General features: G+C 40.7%; 1 protein-coding gene across 2 annotated transcripts; it reads right to left on the bottom strand.

Annotated features, from left to right (window-relative positions):
- Positions 1 to 4799: 4799 nt before the first annotated feature.
- Positions 4800 to 23606, bottom strand: LOC139138794 (very low-density lipoprotein receptor-like). Of its 2 annotated transcripts, XM_070707326.1 has the most exons (12): positions 23368 to 23606; positions 22788 to 22902; positions 15963 to 16085; positions 12076 to 12195; positions 11559 to 11927; positions 11103 to 11356; positions 10422 to 10842; positions 10057 to 10287; positions 9465 to 9865; positions 8755 to 9094; positions 8409 to 8529; positions 4800 to 8149 (listed from the first exon to the last, which is right to left on the bottom strand). In XM_070707326.1, the coding sequence occupies exons 6-12, from the start codon at positions 11245 to 11247 to the stop codon at positions 8117 to 8119; spliced, it is 1692 nt and encodes a 563-aa protein (XP_070563427.1). In that variant the 5' UTR covers positions 11248 to 11356; positions 11559 to 11927; positions 12076 to 12195; positions 15963 to 16085; positions 22788 to 22902; positions 23368 to 23606; the 3' UTR covers positions 4800 to 8116. The 2 variants fall into 2 exon arrangements, with proteins under 2 accessions (XP_070563427.1, XP_070563428.1); XM_070707327.1 differs by lacking the exons at positions 22788 to 22902; positions 23368 to 23606 and adding an exon at positions 19755 to 19974.
- Between the last annotated feature and the right edge of the window lie 208 nt (positions 23607 to 23814).

Here is a 23814-nt window from a genome sequence, read left to right as displayed (position 1 = left end):
TTGTGTCCATTTAGAACTGGTTGATGTGGCTTTGTCTTTGTTGGATTGTGGTAGAGACAGATGTCTTCCAGGGAAACACTCGGCGTGGTATCATTTTACCACCTGCTCAGTATCTCAGGAGTTTCTGGATAGAATTGAGAAGTAGCTTTGTAACTTTTTTTTGCGCAATCAATGTGATTTGCCTTGATCGTGTGTAAGTTTGATGCTCTTGTCGTAGAGAATATTAATTCAATCCATTATCGCTAAATTTAGATGTTACTTCCACTGAATCCGTGTAGGCCGGGTTCGAGATATATTTTCGTGCTTTCGCTGTTCGGATGGCGCTTGCCTCCCTACTATATTTATGACGGTGGCCCTTGACAATCACAGGGCACGTCAGCAAAGATGAAAGTAATTTGTTCAAATAAATCGCTGTGATTATGAAGGATGGGTTAATAATTGACCTCGCCGTTCAGCGTTGATGGCTTGCACCGAAATGATCAGTGGACAGTGTTGGTCTGTATTGGTTCACGTCCCAACGTGATCGATTTTACAGTAGACCGGGCACAACTGATTCGCTTCGAAACGCCGACATATTATATTCCGGGCTAGAATCTCTCCGTGGTGCTGGTAAAAGGAGCCCTAGACGTCTGGGAGTACCGTAAAGAAACGTTCTAGACTAGGGCCAGTACAGTATGACTCCCACACCAGGCCATTTAAAGAAAGTTTTTTTGTTTGCCGTCGTTGTGTTTTTGGAAAACTTACCAGCCAGCTAGGGAAAAAAACAAACACAGACAAAAAACATAAGCTCAATATTTATTTAGTGTCCCTTTGGAAAAATAATATTTTTATTTTTGATAGGGTTAATATTGTGTTTGTTTTCTCAATTTTCTCTGAACACCTAGTGCCAGCACGTGGACGGCATACAAAGAATTTTATTTAAAGCGCCCTAAATTGAAATATGAAGGTCTAGCTTCATTGTGAGTGCCCAGGAGCGAAGCATCTATGGCACGCTATACATGCCGGGCAGAGACAAAATATATCACACCACTAGCTTTCTTGTGCGCAGGATTTTAAGGGCTGATTTCAAATGAGAGTGCGGTTTACCAGTGGTACAATTGTGCACGGCTTTGGTGTCGAGAAACCGAAAATTCCAGTGGTGTTTTCCCAGGTGATCATTGCGAGAGGGAGGCAGGGGACTGGGTAAGGCAGGCAAAGAAGTCGGGAATCTTCAACCATCATGGCAACCCCTCGTATGAGGTAACTCCTAAAAGTTCCTCCGTCGATCTCTTCTTTGATCATCCAATGGACTACTAGTAGACCATTGTTATGACGAATGTACGACAAACAATCTTTCTCTCTGATAACCGAGCGATGACCAAATATAGTTTTTAGAATTTGCCTCATAGCGACTATAGCCCAGTACCCGCTGAAGATAATTCTGGACACAGGAAAGAAAGAAATATAACGAATTAAAACGCAATATATATATATATATATATATATATATATATATATATATATATATATATATATATATATATATATATATATACCTTCGTGGAATTAATAAATTTCAATTTCTGAAATAAGGAAAAATAAAATCGCACATATAAGTGTCAATTGTCACTTGTTGTAATGTTGGATGAATAAATTAAAGATAATTAGATAGTCTCACTAAAAGTACAAAATCCTTTGAGCAGATCATCCACTTTCGTATAGGGTCACTTGTCAGCACACGGCGTCTTTGTCGACTGCGGAACGCGTCTGATGGTCGCCCATCTCAAGAGATCTGTATAGATGCACGCCCTGTCATTCACGGCCCGTTTGCTTTGAAAGATTCTATCTCTACTTAAGAGGCTTGGATTTTTTCAACAATAAGGAGGAGAAGTATTTTCAAACATTATGGCTCTTAAAAGATATTTAAGACGATCACATGTCGAAACACTTGGAAATCACAATTGAACTGCATCAACTGTGGAAGTTGCGCAATCATTGGCCAAATGCCTCGGAGCGAGTATTTCAATAAAAAGGGTTCAAACGCCCTTTCTTGCCCGAGATGGATCCGGTTGTTTCTACATAATGATCATCAGTGATACTCCCCCCCCCCCCCCGACCACGAGTTGAGTTCGCCGTTCCTATCTCAGAGCTCTCTGTTTTGTTAGAACAAGAAAAAAGTCCATTTACTGGTAGACAATTTACTACTGCGAGCGGTGTGCGCAAACGCATATAACATCGACACTTGCGACGATATGTCACGGGAGCGAGAAGCCATATATGCAAGTGTTTCCTGTCGGATACCGGTCGGTTTATAAGTAACATGTAATCATAAAAGCCCCGTCGTCTGCGTTGTCTTGTCATGTACCGGTGCTGAAATAACGAGCGCCGCACGGCAATCGTGTCAATATTACCATAATTATATTCATGATCTTGGGGACCGTGAAACTGACGGGTTATTTACATATAACGGTTACGATAATGTTTAATTATAACCCAATCAATAAGACTTACAAAACTTAACATTTCCCCGATCGATTTCAGTCCTGTCGGTTTTTGTGGGGGTCTTTTGTTTCCACCGTTGTGCGCGGCAGTATGCGGTTGAGCAGCCGATTCGCTTTTTCAACCAGCGCGAGCTGATCTCATTTCCCTACAGTGGTGGGTACATACCACAAGGTACCTCGTGACATGCCCTGTGCCGGTGTGTCATTTACCCGAGTAAAAAAGGGCACCGATGTCGTGACGACCATGCCGCGCAACAAAACCATCACGTGACGCTCGAGTCTGCATAGTATGGCAGATGGCCAAGAATCAAACGTCATTTGCATTCCGTACAGATCGATGAAACTAGGAAAACTTCTGGCAAAGTGCCATACACCGTTGGATTTCCCTTAGTAGCCGAATGTTTGTAAACAAAGCTAACGAACACCAGTTTCACCTGTACGGTGTAAGTGTTTCGTCAACCTCGATCGAAAGGTTTCCTCTTGGAGAAAAAAAAGGAGAGAGAAAATAAACAAAAGCCGCTGTCATCATATGTCAGTGCCAATCGATGGAATGTTGCAAGTCAGAGCGCGCCATCATGTTAAAAAAAGGCGAGGCCGCACACTTGCACGGTAGCCTCTCGACTCGACCACGCTGTTTGACCAACAATAATTAATTTTGTCAAGAATCTAGCATCCAGCCAAGTGACAAGGTCTTAATGCCAAGCAAAATATGGTACCTATGGTTGGATTTTAGCCCTCGACAACTTAAATTGTTGTAATATAGGCCTAACAAAAGCCACGTGGGTACTTGCACTTTTTACTTCCTCAATAACGTATTAAACCTGTACCGTAGCCGATAGCCTAGCCAGATTGTATAATATAATATTCTCGCCCTTGATCAAGTTGTCTCATTGCGATACCGTGACGTCGTTCCCGTCTGACCTCTATTATCCGTGGCGAGGCGAGAGAGGGATACAGAATGTCATGATATGACACGTACGTGTGTGTGTGTGTGTGGTAGGTAGGCTTGGGGGGGGGGTGAGTCTTATCGTGAAGGTAGAAATGAATCTTGCTTCTACCGCCATATGTGATCAAGTTGTTGTGCAATTCATAAATATTTTTTACGACAAAACAGGGATCAACAGAACCATGGATGTCCGTGTGCTACATCCATGATAGAGCGGTCTGCATGCCCCAGAGTCAACTCAATTGCCAGTCATATGCCCTTTCCTTCACCATCAAACTATTTCGCGGTTCATGAAAAGTTCACACTGTCGGTGCCCTCTCCACACGATACACTATCTGTCTGGGACAAATTTTTATGCTTCTCGCTTTCTATGTACTTTCCTCCGTAATAAACTACAGACACCAGACTTCTCAAAAAATAGGTGCATCAATATGAGCCAGCCTAATGTAAGACATACAGGACTTTCCACGGACGGAAAACTGCAAGGATGAGAATAGCAATTTCAGTGCAGAATTGAGTGAAAATATTCTCCTTCGCCTAATTACTTTCAGAAACACTGTTTTGCCACTTAATCAGGTCTTGTGTTCGTCCTTTTCCCGCCTTCACTTTCCTTCCTTTTAGTTTATGCTATCATCAATAGAACATTTAGATGTCACATGCCCCGCGCGCGTAACTTTCACTCGCCCATGACCTTGACCGCGCAAAATCGAGATCAAAATTCCAAATTCACATTAACCAAACCCATGCGTTACTAGTATGATCCTGGTATGGTCGCACAAAATGCCCATCGTGCAGTGGACAAAATCGTAATAGGCATATACCCTATTGAGTACATTTAACACGTGTCGTTTACATTTTTCAAGGTTAAATATCTGGCGCTCGTGTGCTATTTTCTGGCCCGAAATGATTCTCTCGCGTGTTTGGTCTGGACAGCCTGATTATGTTCACAGGCTATTTATATGGATAAGGGGCTTCTTGACCCAATGTCCCAACACATAAAATATGGACGTTCTAAAGCGCCATGAGCCCAAAGTGGAATGCTTTATCACAACCTCGTGATGGTGGTGACGTGGGACCGTCAAAAGGGACGTTGCAGCATGCGTATCGCTAACTGTATATTTGTGAGCATGGTTGCACCATTTAGACTGCCTCTTATGAAGCATGGCAAACACCACCCAAGACTACGTCCACGTACTTATATACGGGGGGGAGGGGGGGGGCATGTCACTGTTATAAGGTCGAACATCACTCAGTTGACGAAAAATGCACACACTATCTGTCATACTGTTTCTGGGCCATATTCACATATTCGACTCATTGTTTTGGGCCCACTTACTGGGGTAAAAATCATGGAATCACACACGACCAGAGAATCTCTTTATAACACAAATAGTCTTTTAATATTATTAAATATGTAACCCAATACATAATAGAATGGACACACAACGGAATTTCCAAATGATATTTTGCGCAAAAGGCAGAGGCCGAGTCGCTCTAACTCTACAACCTTTCAATGTCTGCACGCAAAATTGACACACACTCGTACTTCTCTCATACTATTTTTTTCAAATTCCTGTGTAGTTTACAATTTGCTTTCAATCCTCCAAGCTTCTTACAATAATTACAATACAGAAGGGTATTTTTTTGTTGTTGTACTACATGAAATATTGCTAGTGATCTCACATTCTATCGTTCGATCAATCTACCGTTGACAAAAAAAGTGACTACAGCTAGGCTGTCCTCGGTCTCCAACTTCTCCCTCTGAAGAAATTTTGTAACTTCTGTCGTTCCCTTGACAAAAATTACAGAAAAGCTACACTTCGTAGCATACACCATCAACAGAGTATATGACACGACGTCATTGGAGAAGTACAAGAAAAACCGTACTAATTTCGACAGTATTTCAGGGCCAATAAACCAGTGTCTTTTTAAGCGAAAGACTTTTTATTTTCCAATATCGAGGAAAATCATATATTTTGTTTGGTATTATCACGATTTCTTCTTCAAAAGCAGATGTTGTGTTATAAATAAATAGGACTGAAAAAACAAGTCCAAACATTTGAAATAACATCTCATCAAATTGTTCAGCCCTTTTGAGCTCACACAAGACACAGAAAATGTAGTCTGCTTGAAGGTTTTCACGTATGAAAAGCAATACACTAAAACACAGAAGAACTTAGAGACAATGCCAGTTTCTGTACACTGCTGAAAGTAACGCCATTAACTTATCATAAGATGTCAACGGCGTCAACATTAAATTCCTGTTCAGATGAAAGTTTCGAAGTACTAATAGATCTGAAAAAACAATAGTCAATTCTCTATCCGGGATACAATGTAAATTCCCTGAAATTTACATCCCCCTTCCAAGAGGGGGAGGGAAAAGCAATCTTGCTTGAACAAGTTCGTGGTTGCACAGAAATAGTCGTGGTTTTTTTTCATGTCAGCGCACAATTTCTCTTAAATTCATCTCAAATAAAGATTGACAAAAACACTTCACGGCATTTACAATTCTTAATCAACAAGTGGCCACTGATAATATATTTTTTTAAATCTCATTTTGTTCAGCATCCCCGTCAACCACCCTGCACCATGTGAAAAGTATTTAGGTTGTCCCATTATTGTTCAAGGGGTGGTTGGGTGCACTGACAGAGGAAAAAAAAATCTGTTTACTTATCAACAGCACCAAACATTTTTTTTTCAATTCGTTTTCTGAAAAATTCATTTCTCCCCTTGTCCTAGATTTCTAACATCGACACAAAGATCAGAGGCAACATTATGTAAGATGCACTATAGACAGTCAACATGTCTATTTATACTTTATACACTGAAGAATAACAATGAAAGAAAAAAACTTAATTTTTCCTATACATGTAACAAGTTTACAGCAGTTCTGGATCTTAAAACACACACTAAATTGAGGTACACTACTGCTATCAAAGCAGGAACCGGATTTTGTAAAAATAATCTTGGAAATCCCCCCCCCCCCCCCATTCCAATCCCAATATCGGGCCCCTTTGAGCCCTAAGCAGTTTTGAATTTTCCAAATTTTCCTTATGGTTTTTAACCCCCAGAGAAAAATTTGGTTATGAACAAGCATAGTAACATTTCACTACAAGCAGGAAAACACTGAATGCTAACATGGTACAAATCAACATTACATAAAGCTTTTTTTCCCAAATCAAATCAAAAAAAAAAGCTCCTCGTAATCTGTCCAAGAACAATGTACCAACTGTAGCACTGTACGGCAAAACTTTTTTTTCTTTGTATCTGGCCTAAAACAATGTAAACTGAAATCAGCAGATTTGCGTTTGTAGGGTTGTTTCTCAGCAATTGTATATTTTCCCCCAATTTTGTTTTTACTATTTTTTGTAATAATCTTTGAAATTTTTGTTGGGAGTCTCTGGTGTGGGTGTGTGAGAGCACTCAAAGTACTAATTGTCACCCAATTCCCCACCCCCAACTGACTTCCATAAATAATTTTCTAGACACAAACGAAGGAGCAATATAAAACCAACACACCTTACTCCCTATATGCACCATTTAACTATTATCTACAACATTAAGAAATGAAGTGAGTTGTGGTTTTCTGTGTGTTCTTTTTTAGGTTTTTTCCTCTTTTTTTTACAGATTTTTATTATTTGCCAAACCTTCAGATCCTGGTACCAAGCCCCGGCAACACAAATATATAAATATTATCTAGGAGCTCTGGGAAAAAATTTTTGAAGGTATTTACACTGAAAAGAGACAGACGCATCGAAGTTGAGACTCCCAATCAGATTAAAGCTCTCACACGCCCACAGCAGGGTACGTCCCGTTATTTCGTTTTTTTGTAATAAACATAAATGTCATATTTACAGAGTTCATGCTTAAAAAGCAAACTTAAATGTGATTACCTTAATTTTTTTTTTAAATGAAAGGAATGCAAATTTCTCTTGCACCCTCCATCTTTTTTTAACTTAAACAGAGTTGTTCAGCCCCCTACGACAATAGTGTCTTTGTCTGTCTTCTTAAGAGGGGGAAGAACTTCTCCAAGACAAACCATCAAAAAATCGGCCAACTAACAAAGTCATTATGAAAGGTCTTTCGCTGTTCACTGGCCTACTCGATGACAGTTGTTTAAAGTATTCATAAATAATTTCGGTAATGCCCATCAAGCTCTCAAGGCATACAAGTATCCGGAGTGTTCTTAACTCCGTTCACAAATTCTTGATAGATTTTCTCTACCCCTACCGCTGGGGTGGCAGGTCAAAACATACCCTCCTACAACCCCCTCCCCTTTCCAAAACTGGAAAACTTGCTTTGGTCGGTCTCCAAGTTTTCGAATTTTACACATTCCATAATATGTGGCGAAACTGAACATAACACACTTCCTACGTCTCTAACACATCAAAACCAAGTAACATTTGGTTGAAGTCTCAGACAAATTCACATTGCTGCTAAAAAATGTACTCCGGTGTTTGTCAAATCAATTCACCAAACAGGAAAAAAAAAATGGCATATTATATATATATATAACAATAGACACTCTTTGGTGCAGAAATATATCTTTGAATAATCAAAGGATGACATGATATTTACAAAGGCTGTTCTGACCTGCCACCCCAGGGTTTCCTCTCTTTTGCTTATAAAACAAAAATCTTTTAATTTTTTTCAGAAAAAACGCAAACGTCTTCTCCTTTTGCTTCTTGTGTTAAACGTGTTCATCTGTGCTGACACCAGTGAGCTGCGTTGGAGAGCAGAAGAGAGAGAAAAAAAAGTGTAAATGGTTAGAATGTGTGGAATGCAGACTGTCCGTAGACGGCTACAAGATACAATTTCACCCCAACTCAGACAGGCAGAACATTGGAATGTTTCAGGAGTACAGAGATTGCAGACATTGTAGCAGTTTTAAGTCATGTCCGTCTCGTACATCCTTGGCAACTCGGCCCCCTTTTCCCACCGTCCAAAATCTCCCTCCCTTCAGATGATATTTTTAAACTTACCGGCGGATATGTCCTGCCAGGATTGTGTTGGTATTTTTCTAGACAAAACTGGTCTTCTGTGGTCTTTCTGTAAACTGGATTATCAAAGTTCATCGATCTTTTGCTTTTGTTGATGTAGTTCCTGTGAGGAGGCAAAATACAAATAAAATTCAGTTCATCAATGTGTCTTGACGTTGCGAATAGATGACACTGATGGGGGATCGCGGGATACTTTTTCTTTCCTTTTTTTTTCACGTGTCATTTTCAAATAAATCAACAAAACTGGTTTATCATTAAAAAGGTATGACAGTAACGAAGGAGGGAATGGGGAGACGAGGAAGTTAGCGTTTGAGAAAATCGTATTTACCTCCAACAGAAGAAGGCGATGACTGCTACAATCAGAACAATTACTAAAACTGCTCCGACGATGATACCAGCTAGCTTGCCAACTGCCATGCCTGAGTCAATGTATGAAGGACCCTTTTCAGAGGTTTCAGTAGTTGCATATGGAGCAATGGTGCTCTGGCCCTGACGATGGAGGTCGGGATGTGGGGTGACACCAGCAACGTCACACGTGTGGCCGTCGTCGAGAAGAGTGACTCCAGGAGGACACATGCACGAGTACTTGGCTGAGCGCACCGTGATCTGGGGGGCAGCCACACACAGGTGAGAGCATTTGCCGTTGTTGGTTCCACAGTGATTGATGCCTGTGCAAGTAAAAGAAGAATTTCCGCAAAATTTTATAGCTTGTCAGTTTCCACAGAATGAAATGAAGTGTAAACTTATCTATACTCATTTAAACTTGATTGTCTTCTGGAAAAAATACTAGAGTATATGACGTGTGTTTTCCTAAAGATCTTGTCAGTATTAAAAAGAGTTGCTCAAGGGCGAAAGAAGCAAAGTTGTGCAATAGCTAAGTCAAATGCTTTCTAAACATTTTTTACATTGTAATTTCACGCCCAATTTTTGTTGTAGACTGACAGACAGACAGACAGACACATTGACACACATATATTCAGACATCTGTATGGGGAAGCTGGCTTCCTACAGCAGAAAAGGACAAGAATACCAACTTACCACTTTGCTGCCTGACAGAATGATAGACATGGATGCCCATTGGAGAGTACAATTTTTCAGTAAGGGTGATGTGTCCGCCACCAGTGAATTTATTGGCTTTGTGTATCTGCTCTGTCTCCCAGTCGGTCCAGTACATATCATCTCCGAAGACCGTTATGGCAAATGGATGGGGGAGGGTGGATTCCGATGTGATTATGTTGACTCTGTCACTGCCATGGAGGTCACAGCTTCCCAGGAGATGTAGTTTAGCATCGGCCCAGAAGATGCGGCGTGTGACGTAGTCAATGGTGAGTCCGTTTGGCCACTGGATTTCAGTATCTACGAGAACACTGCGGTCCATTCCGTTCATGCCGGCTCTTTCAATCTTAGCCGGCTCTCCCCAGTCGCTCCAGTACATGAAGCTGGTCGTTGGGAAAAAACATCAGTACATGAGCACTTGCACTTACAAGGATACAGTGGATTAAATTTAGTTACACAATCAACGTTTTTGCCATACTGTAAATTCATCTAGGGAAATGTATGCATCAGAATGGTAAATAAGTGTACCTGACTAGTTGCTTTTGAACAAACATGAGACTCAAACACGACGTACCCTTCAAGTGGGTCCACCACAATAGCTCTCGGTTCATCAAGATTTTCATCGATGAGGATTGTACGGCTGGTTACATTCCCAATGTCGTTGAGGTGTGCTACTTCGATGACATTGGTCCCCGTGTCTGTCCAGTAGATATTCTCGTAGATCCAGTCCACTGCTATGCCGTCCGGTGTGTTGACATCGGTGTGCAGGATTACTTGAGGTTCGCCTTCGCCAGTCATGGGTATCCTGGAAAACAAAAATTGTCGGGGAAAATGCATCCAGTGAACAGAAGTTTAAAGACAATATTATCGTGCAAAAATTCAGAGAAGAGATATTGTTCATTAACTACGTAGAAAAGCAAGATTCTGTACAAAACATACCTGAGAATTTGTTCTGTGCCAACATCAGTCCAATAGAGAAGTCCTTTTTGGTAATGATAATCAAGTGCTACAGCAGAGCGCAGGTCTTTGACAATTTCTCTGTATTCATTCTGCGCAGGGTTTATCTCTCTGATATCCATTCTGTTTGCAAAAAGCACAAGTGGGTCTTCTCCGATGGGTTTGCATCGCTTGTGGTCGCCGTCCAGCTCATAGTTTTCGATGCACGAGCACTTGAATCCGCCCTTTGTGTTCTCACATTTCTGGCTGCATGTGCCGGGGATGGCGCACTCGTCGATGTCCTGACAAGTTTTGCCATCGTCAAGAAGTTCGTAGCCCTCGTTACACGTGCAGTAGTGTCCAATTTTCAAATCGTGGCACAGCTGCGAACAGCCACCGTTGTTCTCCATGCATTCATCGACATCTGAAAAAAGTACACGATAGTCAGTTCACAGCATAAACGATGATATGCAGAACAGAAAAAAATTGTTAGGTTTATTGCTCCTTTCTGGCATTCACAGCAGGTCGTAAGTAAAGCACACCAAGTGCACATGAGATTCATCATCTCCTTCTCATACAAGCCTCTCTAATGTATAAAGAACATTTACAACAATTACAACAAAAATTTTTCTAGACTACACTTTATGCAAACAAGAGGTCATTCATCAAAAAAGGTCGACTCACTGCATTTGTCCTGCGGTGGTTCATCTGACCAGTCCCCACAGTCATCATGGAAATCACACAGCTTGTTAGCATCAATGCAGCGGCCGTTGTGCAAAGGAACTTGTCGTCTCCATCGCAAGGCACTGGCGTCGTGGTGCACTCCCATTCGTCGGAGCCATCCTTGCAGTCCCGATCGCCGTTGCACTGAAGAATTCCCATGATGCAGTCGCCAGAGTCACAGGTGAACTGATCCTCATCACACGTCTGTCTGGTTGCTGTGAGGAGGCAAGGATTTGAGTGTGTTACTACAGGGTGACAGAGGCTTCAATCTTTCACACTGCATAAAATTCCACCAACCCTTCCCCCCCCCCCAAATCTTTCAATCAAAGTGTTTCTTTAGCAATTGCCGTGGCTTCAGCTAATTTTGTGTCTGTTGCTATGATCTGCTGCGACAGAATACACGAGATAAATACTTACGACAGTTGATTTCATCGGAACCGTCCGGGCAGTCAATGTCACCGTCACAGTTCCATGAAATGTGGATGCACTCTCTGTTGGAACAAGCGAACTCCCTCAAGGAGCATGGAGTTGGCGGCGAATCTGTGCCGCAAACTTCTATAGACTCGTCCGAGTGGTCCGCACAGTCAAAGTCACTGTCGCACAGCCACCTGTTGGGTATGCAGTAGCTGCCGTTGCACATGAATTCTGAGGCATCGCAAGTAGGCACTGGGCAGTCAACTTCATCAGACTCGTCACCACAGTCATCGTCATGATCGCAAACCCAGCGAGCCGAGATGCACTTGCCGTTGTTGCACGAAAACTCGTCAGCCTTGCACGTTACTTCACCTGAAAAGGGACATGGGAGTGGTCACTGATACAAGTTTTGGCTTTGAGCTACTGAAGAGGCCAAAAATATGTCTGGCAACTGGCAAGATGGAAAGAAAATAGCAACAGTCAAAACAGTCAACGTGTACAGCACTTGCAATACACTTACTGCAGCCACGTTCGTCCGCTTCGTTATCACAATCGTTTTCTCTGTCACACCTCCATGTTGCTGGGATACAGATCGCACCTTCTCCACAACTGAAATGGTCAGCTCCACATGTTCGGTCACCTGTAAAACAGAAGAAAAGAATTTTTACGTCAAAATTTCCCATTGCAACAGCCATGCGGTGAAACTGCGAGAGAAACTTGTACCTGAAACCTGACCAGCAGGGGGGACCAACATACAGAATCTGGTAGAAGGGCAGAGTGACTTTGGGATTTTCAGAAATTTATGATACTTACCAGGTAAAGCCTTACCAGTCCTGTGCTTTCATAACCTCTGACATCAAAAAATGTCACCAAAAGTGCAGCCTGAGCTTTCCGTCCTTGACATGTTTGCCCTACACCTACCAGACTAAACAACCATCCAGTTCCTAAATCCTGTACGCCTCATTAAGAAGTCCCAATTCTCTACCCATGACAGACCTAAGTCACCTTCAGGGGGAAAAAGTAGAAGCCCCTACAAACATTACCCAACAACACTCCACGGTGGTTTTCTAAAGTTACACTCTGTTTGTTAGACTTTGATGGAGTAGTCTACAAGCCCAGAAACAAAATGTGCTGACCTTTTGAGTGCTGTAATTTTTCCCATCAAAATTTTACTGCCACATTTTACCAATCTTTTATGAATTTTTCTGAATTTTTTTGATAATTTTGGACCAAATGGACATCATATTTTACTGGCTACAGTTTTTTAACAAAATTTTGGCAAAAATCTGAGAAAAATTAACGGTGGTATATTTAATAAAGGTGAGAAAAATTGACGTTGGCGCTCAAAGGGTTAATTCCATCGTTTTTGCCGATAGGGCTTTGTGTTATATTTGTGGCTGTGTTCAGACAAAATCAGTTAAGCCTGACCCTCTAGATTTTACGGTACAGAATGACTCAGCATGAGGCCAAATGTGTCATCTGCCGAAAACACTGCTGTACCAAAATAGATTGAATAGTGTAAACCAAGGATACCAAATTTGGCTTTACCACAGCTGTTACCTAATAAGGTACAGCTAAACAGTTACGTTTATTTACTATTGTCAACCACATTTAGTATTCATCTGAAAAAAAACTTCAGTCTTCAAGCAAAAAAATTCACAAATGTTTAAGACACTTGTGACTGGAATTTTACTGTACATTTACCCCATGATAAAAATTGGACATAATTTCAGTTTTTGCTTTATGTGAACAGGAAGTATCTCTTGAATGCACCTTTTCTTCGAAGAAAAGAAACTTCCATTTGAATAGATTGTGTAACACAGCCAATCTGTCTGCATTTATGGGCCGCAAAAAATGAATAGCTTGGTGAAATTTGCTCCCCGGGGAGAACAAGGTGTCACTGTGTGACCATATTGGCCTTATCAATCACCACGTGGACATAATGAGTGACCCATCAATGATCATGCCTACCAATGTACACACTGCTAACCTGAACAAAAGTGCCCTTTGATAGAAAAAATGCCGTGCTCCACTGCAGCGCTAGGGCTTCAAAATGGCGGCTACCTGACCTTGTCTTAAATATTAACTCTGCAGGGAGGGAATGAGGAACAAACTGAAGATTGAGAAAAAAAATTGTATTCACATTTTTTGGGGGTTTTATCCATACATGTATGTATAAGAAAGAATTATGTACCAGAGAGAACTATGTAGTCCTTATCCTAACCACTGGACTGTTCGATGAATATTTTGGTTTGAACTCGGCCTTTTCACTGCTTTCAATGTACTATCAGTCTTTTGATCGAAAAAAGGAACCATATTAAAAACTGCAGATCACAATTTTCGCTTTTCATGAAAAAAGGCAGCAGGGGAAGAAAGGGGATGGTGACAATATTACATAGTAGAGTTTGGATGGCATGGTCACTGAAGTCTGGGGCAGGAATCCCTCAGACCGTGAGAATTGTGTTAACCCTTCAACGCTGTGCTTTGCATAGGAATGTCCTGGGACAATAAGCTCTCTTGATAAAGAAAGTGAGGCCTCTGCCTCTATACACACATGTAGTGGGCGGAATTTGCCTAACACAATGCCAGCATTTTGGCAGCAATTCTATGGGCCCCCTTCACAATTTCCAAATGTGTACACTGAGTGCAATGGCCTCAAAACATGTTTCATATAACATATGAATCTCCAAATCCCTCCAAATTCAAATGTATAAAAGGCAATAAAACTTGCCTTTTTTACCTCATCAGTATATCTGCCAGATCTCTGAATTTGTGACACTGAAATCATCAGAGGAAATGGCAGTTTCTCAACTCAACTGTTTACCTGGGTCTCTACTATTTGAAATACTACGGGCTATGTTAATAAATTGTTACATGGCAGATAATTGCCTGTGGCAAAGATTCACTAAACACTGTCGACTGGGGAGAACACTTTATCAGATCCTTTTGCCTGATTAATCTTGGGAACCAAAGATCTTAAATCTCTAACCCTACACCCTACCTTCAGCTCACGTAAAAACTAAATCACATTAATTTCAATAGTTCCAATGTGGTTACACAGTATCAGCTGGTGGTATTTTAAGAGGGCGATATGCCAGATGACGGATACGTGTGCCCGAGCAAAGCCGGTGACGCAAATATGTATTTAACAGAATTCCTGATGACATAAACTCCTCCTGCTTAATCCAACTATAAAATCTGTCGACCAAACTATGATAACTGTTAATAGCTGTTAGGTTTCTACGCAGGAAAAATTCCCCACTTGCAACTGAGTGTCAAAGTACATTGTATTTTTCTGAAAATACACATTTTGATTGCCAACTGTTTCCCTTGCGTAGTCATCTTTAATTATTTTTTTTTTTAAATGCTGTGGATAATGTATAACCTTTTCTAAAGAGATATTTTATGGAATGTGGGTGGGTCTGCCATGGAAGAAAAAAGGACAAGAAACATCATGGGATTTACACCAGTTAAACAACCATTTTTCAGTCAAGTCTGAACATCGGAAATGAGAATCGGGATGGCCTGTTAAACTCATTATCCTTACTGTATTTTACAGCTTGATCCCCGCCCTCCCAAAATTGTAACATCTTTTATTCTCTTCCCTTGGCCAGTGCACTATTCCCATGATGAATAATTCATATTCATATTGATATTCATGAGCCACAACGCTGGTTAATTGGTCGAGCAGGTGATGTAACTGGTATCACACCACTTGTCAACATTGACAAGTTCAATGACCTCTTTTCAGCCAAAAGGTTGGTTTCAACATCCATGATGTCAACAACACACGCAAACCAAAACACTTTCTTCTCTGACCCAACACTATTGTTCAGCAATAAAGAAAAAGATAAGCATCCGGTTGTCCATCACTTTCACAAGAAGTGTGTAAATTTCCTGCTGAAGTGAACATGAAAAGGACAAAATTCACTCTCTCAGATATGGAACTGTTTACACAGAAACCGACAGCAATCTGTATCTACGAAACTTGCTCACACGCACGAGTTCGACTTATTTCATTGATTCCTCATTTTCAGTTTTGGATTCGTGGGGAACCATGTGGCCAAGTGTGATAACGGCTCACTTTCAACTCAGTAGCTCATAAAACCATAATTGAGCGATAAAGCAAAATTTGATCGCCCCGACACTTTTGATATCAAATCTGCCATCATGTGTCTATTTAATCACTCAGTCCCACAGCTCTGTACCAGAAATCTTACACATCTGTCCACATATTTTATACTAATATTTTCTCCGGTGCAATGCATGAAAAGTATGTCCATTGTATGCGTTTATCTACATTTTTCACTTTATTTCTCGATGAGCAAATCGTGCCATCTGCAGAAGTCACACTCATCTCCATTCTCATCTCTCCCTGTGCATGAACAATAACGATGAGATACTCACGGCAAAGGGTTTCGTCTTCATCGGATCCATCTTCACAGTCTGGGTCACCGTCACACATCCACCTGCTGGGAATGCACTTGTTGTTGTTGCATTTGAATTCTGTCTGGCTGCATGTTCTCCTCGCTGTTGGGGGGATCAAAATAGCAATAGATTTAATGTTAATCGATGTGTTGTCCCCTCGCAACCATGCCATCACTTGGCAGCAGGCAACACAATTCACAATTTGCAGTTCTCAGCGATACCTTCCACGGCACAACAGATGTCATTTTTGTCACTAATATTTAAACCTTTTGTGTTGTTTAACTTGGAACGGACATTTCCAGTCTATCACCCCCCCCCCCACCTGACCACCACATTCGTACGCCATCCCTCGCAGAGAGACAAAAGGCTGAAACAGACATATACACCAAAACTAAAATGATCTATTCTTTTCATCTTTTAAAATTTGTTTTAAGTTTTTACGTGATTAGCTAGATATTTGCAAAGTTTTGTTATTTACATCGTTCATCCACAGCATTTGAGTGAGAAAATAATCAAATAAAACCCCTCCAAGCCTCCTGATTTTTTCATTAATCACACCTCTCACATTTGCCGGTGCATCACTTTTCAGCATGGCATTGTGATTGAGCTAATCCCACGGACTAGCAAAATCAATAATCTTATTGAGTAAGAATTCTAGGAAACTGTCCTTTGGGTCTTTGTGCAGCACAAAGACACAACCGTCCCTAAAAAAAATCCCTTGGCGCGGGCGAATACGATAACCAGATCAGTGAAATTTGAAATCAGCATGGATGGTGTGAAACAACTTGCAGTTCAGATACAGGTCATGCTAGGCTATTTATGCAAAGCATCGGCATCTAAACATCAGGCCACTTTACAAATATGACAAGCGGACACCTCCCATTGGATCACGCCATTCTGCAATGTGTGCTGTGACAAGAAAACATCAAACACAACCTGTCAACTTTTAAACAGTAACACTTTGACAGGAACACACGAGTTGGATCACCCCACTTTCAGCGACCCTGGGTAGACAAAATTTGAGTCACTTTTATAAATGTTCTCCCTTCTATTATTTCACTCGGCAGAGAGAAAGTCTATTTGGCATGTTGCCAAACTACCGACTTTTCCACTGGAAACGTGCCCACACCCCTAAATCATGGAGAGAAATTTTCGTTTTTTCCTAACCTCTATTCCTCAATGCCAGTTGGTATCTTAATCAAGCATATGCTTTGGGATAGCTGTTAACCCACCATTTTTTTTGTTTTTATCAGTCATTCTTATTATCATATTTAATGGCATCGTACGATATTTAGTTTGTTTACCGACTAACATTAAATCAAACATTGATCCGTTCAAGGGCTGTATGCTCTGAGTCACCTTTGGGTCAAATGTTACAATCTTGCCATAAAAATTGTACAACTATGGCAGACAGTCGACTAAAAAAATGGATTGTTTTTTAAATATTATAAATTATACACTAAGACACCTATGATTGACTGACAGGTGACAGACAAGCTAATGCTTCATGAATTTCTTAATATCTTGCAGGATTTGTTGACAGCTAGCAGGCCATAAAACAACACTAAAATATTTCCTTATCTTTGGTGTTATCAGTTTGCATTTTAATTTTTCACTTTTTATCCTTGAGAGACAGCTAATGATAAATCATCCCCCTTCTCATTAGGATGGCCTGATGGCCAAACAGCCAATCAGAACAATTTCACCAGTTCCTTGCGCGCTGCTGTGAAACCTTCAGCTCTATTTTGAGGCTTTTCCATATGCCTACACATTACCATACAAATTGATATCTGAGATGGGTTACCATTCACATCCAACATATTAGCCCTGTTCAAGTCTGTCAAAAGGCCACTTGTCACACAAGTTTGTTAGAGAATGAAGACAGTACCACACACATGAAGCCTCAGCAAACTGTCCACTCTTCACACATCGACTATTGCCTGTATACGTGCTTGAAGCTTCACCAACTAGCTTGTTTGCCCTGTCCATTTTGTTTGTCCATTTTGCTATGCACCGCAGAAACGCCTCGTTTTGCTGTTACAATGACTCATATAAACTTCAAATGCTTTTACAATTAGCGAAGAGTGGAGAGTGTGAGCGACCGAAGCCACTGATTCATATTGGAAAGACGCACAGCAGTGAGCTCTGTTAGACTGCTGCTATTAACTCCACTCCACTTCCAGTGTTTGTGGCTGAAACTTGTCAAACACGAGGAAGACTGCCGTAACTGAACTAGATTGAACAATAGTTACCGTAGACATCAAGTCAAGAAATTGACCGAAAATTTGCAAGACAACAAAGGCTGGCTTGCCCTCACAAAACAAATGAATGCAACATATAATCACAGTAATTTACACCATTCACGCCGCATAAGAAAACAGGCCCCAGTAAATACAGCACACGTCTGGCCTGCCTATCTACACTGGGATAACACTAGTCAGCAATATGGCAATTGCAAAGACATCGATGGAAACTTGCTTGGTGGTTCATTTACAGCATGAAAATAATAACACTTGCGTGTGTTTTTTTTTCTTAAATATCGATTGAGACGAAAATTCAGAGCATTTGCAAACTACTGAATGAGCACACAATCAATTTCAAAAAACTTGAAAGCATGGCTGAAAAGTCGATTTATGGCTATTAATAACATCACAAATATGACATACACAGCCCAGATTTCACCAAAATAACATTTTAGATGCCCTAGTTTTTAGCTGAGAACATTATTTTGTCACTATTTGGCGAGACATGTGGTCTATTTCTCAGCTGCAAGACACATCGTACTTTTCTTGTTAGAGCTATTTGAAATTCAATGGACAACCTGATACATGTATTTTGATCTTCAGGTCTCTCCTCACTGGCATCTTGTCAACTATTTCACTGGCTATATTTAATATGCCATAAATTTCCTAAATTCAAATGCTACTCTTTCTGTTAGTTATTTTTTCTGAGTCAGAAGAGATGTGGAAATTAAAAATTTTCAAAGTGCGATCGTTTGTTTTCAATCTCATGGTCATTTCTGTTGATCACTGCGAACCAAAAGGAAATGTCAGGTCACCCCTCCAGGGAAAAAAAAAATGAAATAGACTTATGAAACCAAATCTGTTTACTTTCAGGAAAGGGTACGGAAGGAAAGATATTCCCACGGTCTTATGAATGACTTGTGGCACAGACTTAGCTACCAGAAGGCAGGAAAGCAAGTCATGGGAAAGTCCCAAGTCAACTACCGGTATATCAGTGCCTCAATGAAAGATGTGTAAAAGTAAAAGGAAAAGCCGATTCTACTTGCATAAACCTGTCACTAAAATTCACAGTCACCGTCACTCGGAGCAAAATCTATAAATTCATGCAATTACTTTTGATGATGCGCCTGGGTGTATATCTCATATAGAATCCCGTCACATACTGTACACATTAGGGATGCCAAGGGCGACATTAACTCATCCTTGACACGGTCACCATGTTTCACCGACGTGTTCAAGTAATCGAGCAAAATGAGCTGTTTTCATTCAATCACTACTCTTGTCTGACACTGTCAGACCGCCAACTTGACCTAATATTCATGAAAACAGTCACGAGGGCCACACACTGTCCAAAACACTGGCAAGAGTTACAGAAACCCAGGAAGTTGACCGTCGACATTTCAAGGACAAAGCACAGAGCAAAGTCGAGAGAGACACGTACTGCTGGGATAGGCTAAATAGAGGCCCCATTGTAAACTACTACTAATGCCAGTAATGGCGGATCTGAAACCTTTGTGTTTTAACACACCTCTACTGGACTTCGACAGCACTGCCATTACGAGGCACACCACGAATGTGAATTTTGACATGTTCGCACGCATGGATGTACACTTCAGCATATCCTGAAACTGAAGACGGTATCAAACCCAGCCAGTAGCGGGAAAATTCCATGCAGATCCAGGCTGTATGTGGTCAGAGCTCTCTTCCTACCTAGGTGGAATTCTGGGTTCAAAGTTCACAAGGTCTTACTGGAGGAAAGAAATTTTCAACATGCTCACAAAAGAAAGAAACCAGATAGCCCTCGCCAAAGTACCAGAGAATAGAGCAGAGCTTCAAGTTTCCAAGCAAAATTTCAGTTCTGCATGGGAACAGCAAAGAGCACTACATGATAAAATGAAATAACTGAAGATAATCAAGGAACAGGATGTGGTTTCACTAATCCAAAAAATTAGTTAGCATAACAAAAGACTCCCGAGTTTGCATCAGCTTACAATTGCACACTGTACACAAAAAAATCCATGTTTAGTTTTTTTCCAGCTCAGCTGGAAGACGCTTGTCCTTGACCAGGAAATATGCAGCCACACCTACTCATGTCTCTTGAAGAGACAACTTGGGATATACATAATAAATTACTCAATCCTTGGGCAAAATAAACAAGCTCCAAAATAATTCAAAAAATTTGCAGATTCTTCTGACAACCCTTTTCTTTCATCAAAAACACTGACACAGAATTCCTATGCAAGAAAAATGGATGCCATGTACATAAATATGGGGAGTCAACCCCCTTCCTCTTGATAGGTTGAATTTCAGACTTGCCATGTTTCAAATAAAATATCAAAACACATTGGAATCTTCATTGGGATCATGACCACTAGGCAAACACAAAGTACAAATCAAAATTGTGCATGACTTTCTGAGACATAAGCTTTGAATGAGGAGTAACTGGATCACACTTCACAAAATCCAAAATAGTCATTCTGAATCACATGTCTAACATACCCTCACATTTAACAGGTTTGACAGTGAACTTCCACCCTATACCCTCTCCTCCAAAAGAAACCACAATTAATTAATGTAGGCAGTGTGTTTGTTGTGATAAATTCTTTCAATTCTGCATGAATCAACGTAAACAAGTTCTCCGAACCTTAGCTTAACATTTTGGCTTCATATTTATGACTATGTGTCTTTGAAAACTGAAGAAATTAGAAAACTTGTTCAAATCCTCACTATGACTGCTGACATCACCTTAAAAAAAACTGTCGCTAAGACCACTCTGTACCAAATTTCTCTAAACTAGTGGGACTTTATAGTCTCCTTGAGCATCTTGCTTGTACATCCATGCTTTGAGCAAGCAAAAATTTACCCTGACATCAAGACAAGACTGCTTGTTACAAAACAATGTTCCGCATTCCACGCATACAGGATTAACAGTGTGTAGAAAAGGAAACCGGTGACTCATTTGGAAAGGAATTTATATTTTGATTGCCAAATTTGCATAACTGTGTTTGTAAACAATACCACAAAAACAAACTGACAAAATATCAAAGAATAATTAAGTAACACATAAATTTGAAACTAAATAAATGCATACATAATCGGCAACAGACTGCGCACTCCTTTATTATAATATCCTCAATATATAAATAACATAGACGTCAAAGGTTGCACCTTCATGACAACAGCTCAGATACCAATTTCTAACGTATCATAATTTTTTCATACTGAACCCTCTTTTGCCATCTAAGAGTGAAAAATCAAGGAATATGCGAAAACATAAAAATTTTGTAGCTAACTTGGCAGCGTGCCAAGAAGGTATGACACATCAGGTTTTGTGAGTATCTCGAGTATTATTCTCAACCACGAGCACATTTACAGCTGAAAACTTCCTCTATTGCGAACCCATTTTTCATGTCTTACAATTTCAAAAATGGAAAATTTACACCAAACACCGAATTGAATTCTCTGAGGTTTTATTATCAGTGTTCCGTCGCTGGGTGCCGTGCGGAGAAACTTCGACATCCGAATCTACCGTTTGTTTTCATTACGAACACGGGCGTAACCGGTACTGGCCATGCTTGCTCATGAATTAGTTATCAGTACAACACGGCTGCCATTCGTCAAGAATAATCATGTGTTGGCTGGTGCGTTTCGAAACCGCCAATGACATTACGTGAATCTGAGCGAGCGTTATCAATCATTCGTGACGTTAAAAATGTGGGTGTGTACAGTCTTGCGAGGTCAATCAACCACCAATCAATTACACAGAAGGACTGACGTCAATGCAACATTTGTCAATCATGTTTAGTTATGGCTGCACAACCAAAACATTGCAGACTTGCCGCGTCACAACGTGACACCGGAGATAATAATTGACAAAGTACATTTTTGCCAGAAATTTAGAAAACAGAACAACTGTAAAAACTACAAAGACAAAAATGTGACCAATTCTATCACAGTACGTTGAGAAAAATTGTGTGGCCAAAAAAGTTTCAAAACCATTAAACACTTTCACCAACAGCAAATTTCGCCGGTTCATTAAAAATTCTGTGGGCAGTGTGGCTGTGCGTGTTCACTTGCCGACGCCACCGGGTCAACATGGCACACCAACCACTTTTAAATTCATGTAAATTATCAAAATGTAATGATCAATAAAAGAGCTTCGGGTCGATGATATCATTTTTCGACGAATGATGTTGGCCGGGGCCCTTCTCATATCCAATGTACCTTTATCGATCGAATCTCATTAAAATACTACATCGCGAGCCAGCTTGCTCTTCACGCATATTTACAGGATTGTTGGTGTGGACCACTTTTTCACATTTTAGACGGCGACAAGCAGCCACAATATCAGACAATTAGTGAAATACATGACACCAGCCGGGCTAAAGTGTGTTGTTAAAATCAGACAAGTCACGAACACGCCGGAAACAAAAATGCCAGCCGCTGCCGGCCGGCGTGGCCGAAAGGTATGGCCTGAAATTCCATTGACAACATGGATCCCTGCCACACATTTTCAAAAGTACCGATTACATGTTCATAAATACAACGTGACAATACTTACGGCAATGTTCCTCGTCTGAATTATCCCGACAATCGTTATCGTCGTCGCCAAATCCATGAGTGGGGAATACATCTGCCGTTGGCACAGGCGAAGAGGTTTGCCGCACATTCGTCACCTGAGGGAGATTGAGGAAGAAGACAATGGTTTATTTTGCCTGTTACAGAAATACTCTTCTTTTTTTTGTTGAAGTATTTGACAGGATTTCGCTGTTTGGAACCGCCACATGGCAACAAAGCCGGCCCTGTTATGAAGGCCAAGAAAAATGCCGGGTAATGAATATATATAGCCATAAAAACGTGCTACTACTTTACTATGCAAAAAAACACAAGCCGGGCCAGACAGGCCCAGACAGTTGCAATTTTCTCAAAAATTAATCGTTAAAACTTATGAAATCTTGCACGAGTGAGGGTTATGGTAAATTATCAAACCATACCGTTTGGTGAGATTGACTGTTTTACAAAATAATCGTCGAAATCGGTGTGCTGATTACATCGATCACTGTCTTTTCGACGACCAATGCAAACGACATGGCCGGCTAGCGTGAAACCACCCCACAAGAGGGACTCTCACTTCTGCTTACCTTGTGCTTGAATTTGAGATATCCTCAAAATTGTCACTACCAAACACAAAAGTGCGATATAGTGTTGACTATGAGCCATATATGTCCTATTTCGTCCGGTAGCTGCTATATATCCAAGAAAATGTTCAAAAAATTCCTCTTTAGCGAGAGTTATGCCAGCTCTGTTGGTTCACGTATGCTTTCTGTTCAACTCCTCTGTTGTTATGCGTAAGCAAGGTTCGCGCCAAAGGTATTACTATGGAGAGCCTTGAAACCGTCACAAGCTGGAACAGCCCTAACGGTAAATAGTGCACGATGTAAATGTTCATGAAAATGTCATGTATTCCGTCACATTCTCACGAAACCCTATGTCTCTGAAAGAAAATTAAATAATAAAGTCAACAACTGTGTATATCAGTATGTATGACATGTATGACAAAAGTGTACGCTTTCTACAAAGCCGGGAAA

The sequence above is a fragment of the Ptychodera flava genome, chromosome 8, assembly GCF_041260155.1.
Source record: "Ptychodera flava strain L36383 chromosome 8, AS_Pfla_20210202, whole genome shotgun sequence".
Lineage (NCBI taxonomy): Eukaryota > Metazoa > Hemichordata > Enteropneusta > Ptychoderidae > Ptychodera > Ptychodera flava.
The sequence above is the reverse complement of the archived record's forward strand: the minus strand, read 5'-3'. Positions and strand labels throughout refer to the sequence as shown.

What these genes read in the sequence shown, in the direction of transcription:
- LOC139138794 (XM_070707326.1), bottom strand. Translation starts at nt 11,247, where the DNA reads ATGGGAGTGCACCACGACGCCAGTGCCTTGCGATGGAGACGACAAGTT. An exon ending in ACCACCGCAGGACAAATGCA is followed by an intron (nt 10,843 to 11,102) that starts GTGAGTCGACCT and finishes TACTTTTTTCAG; the next exon opens with ATGTCGATGAATGCATGGAG. An exon ending in GGCACAGAACAAATTCTCAG is followed by an intron (nt 10,288 to 10,421) that starts GTATGTTTTGTA and finishes TTTGTTTTCCAG; the next exon opens with GATACCCATGACTGGCGAAG.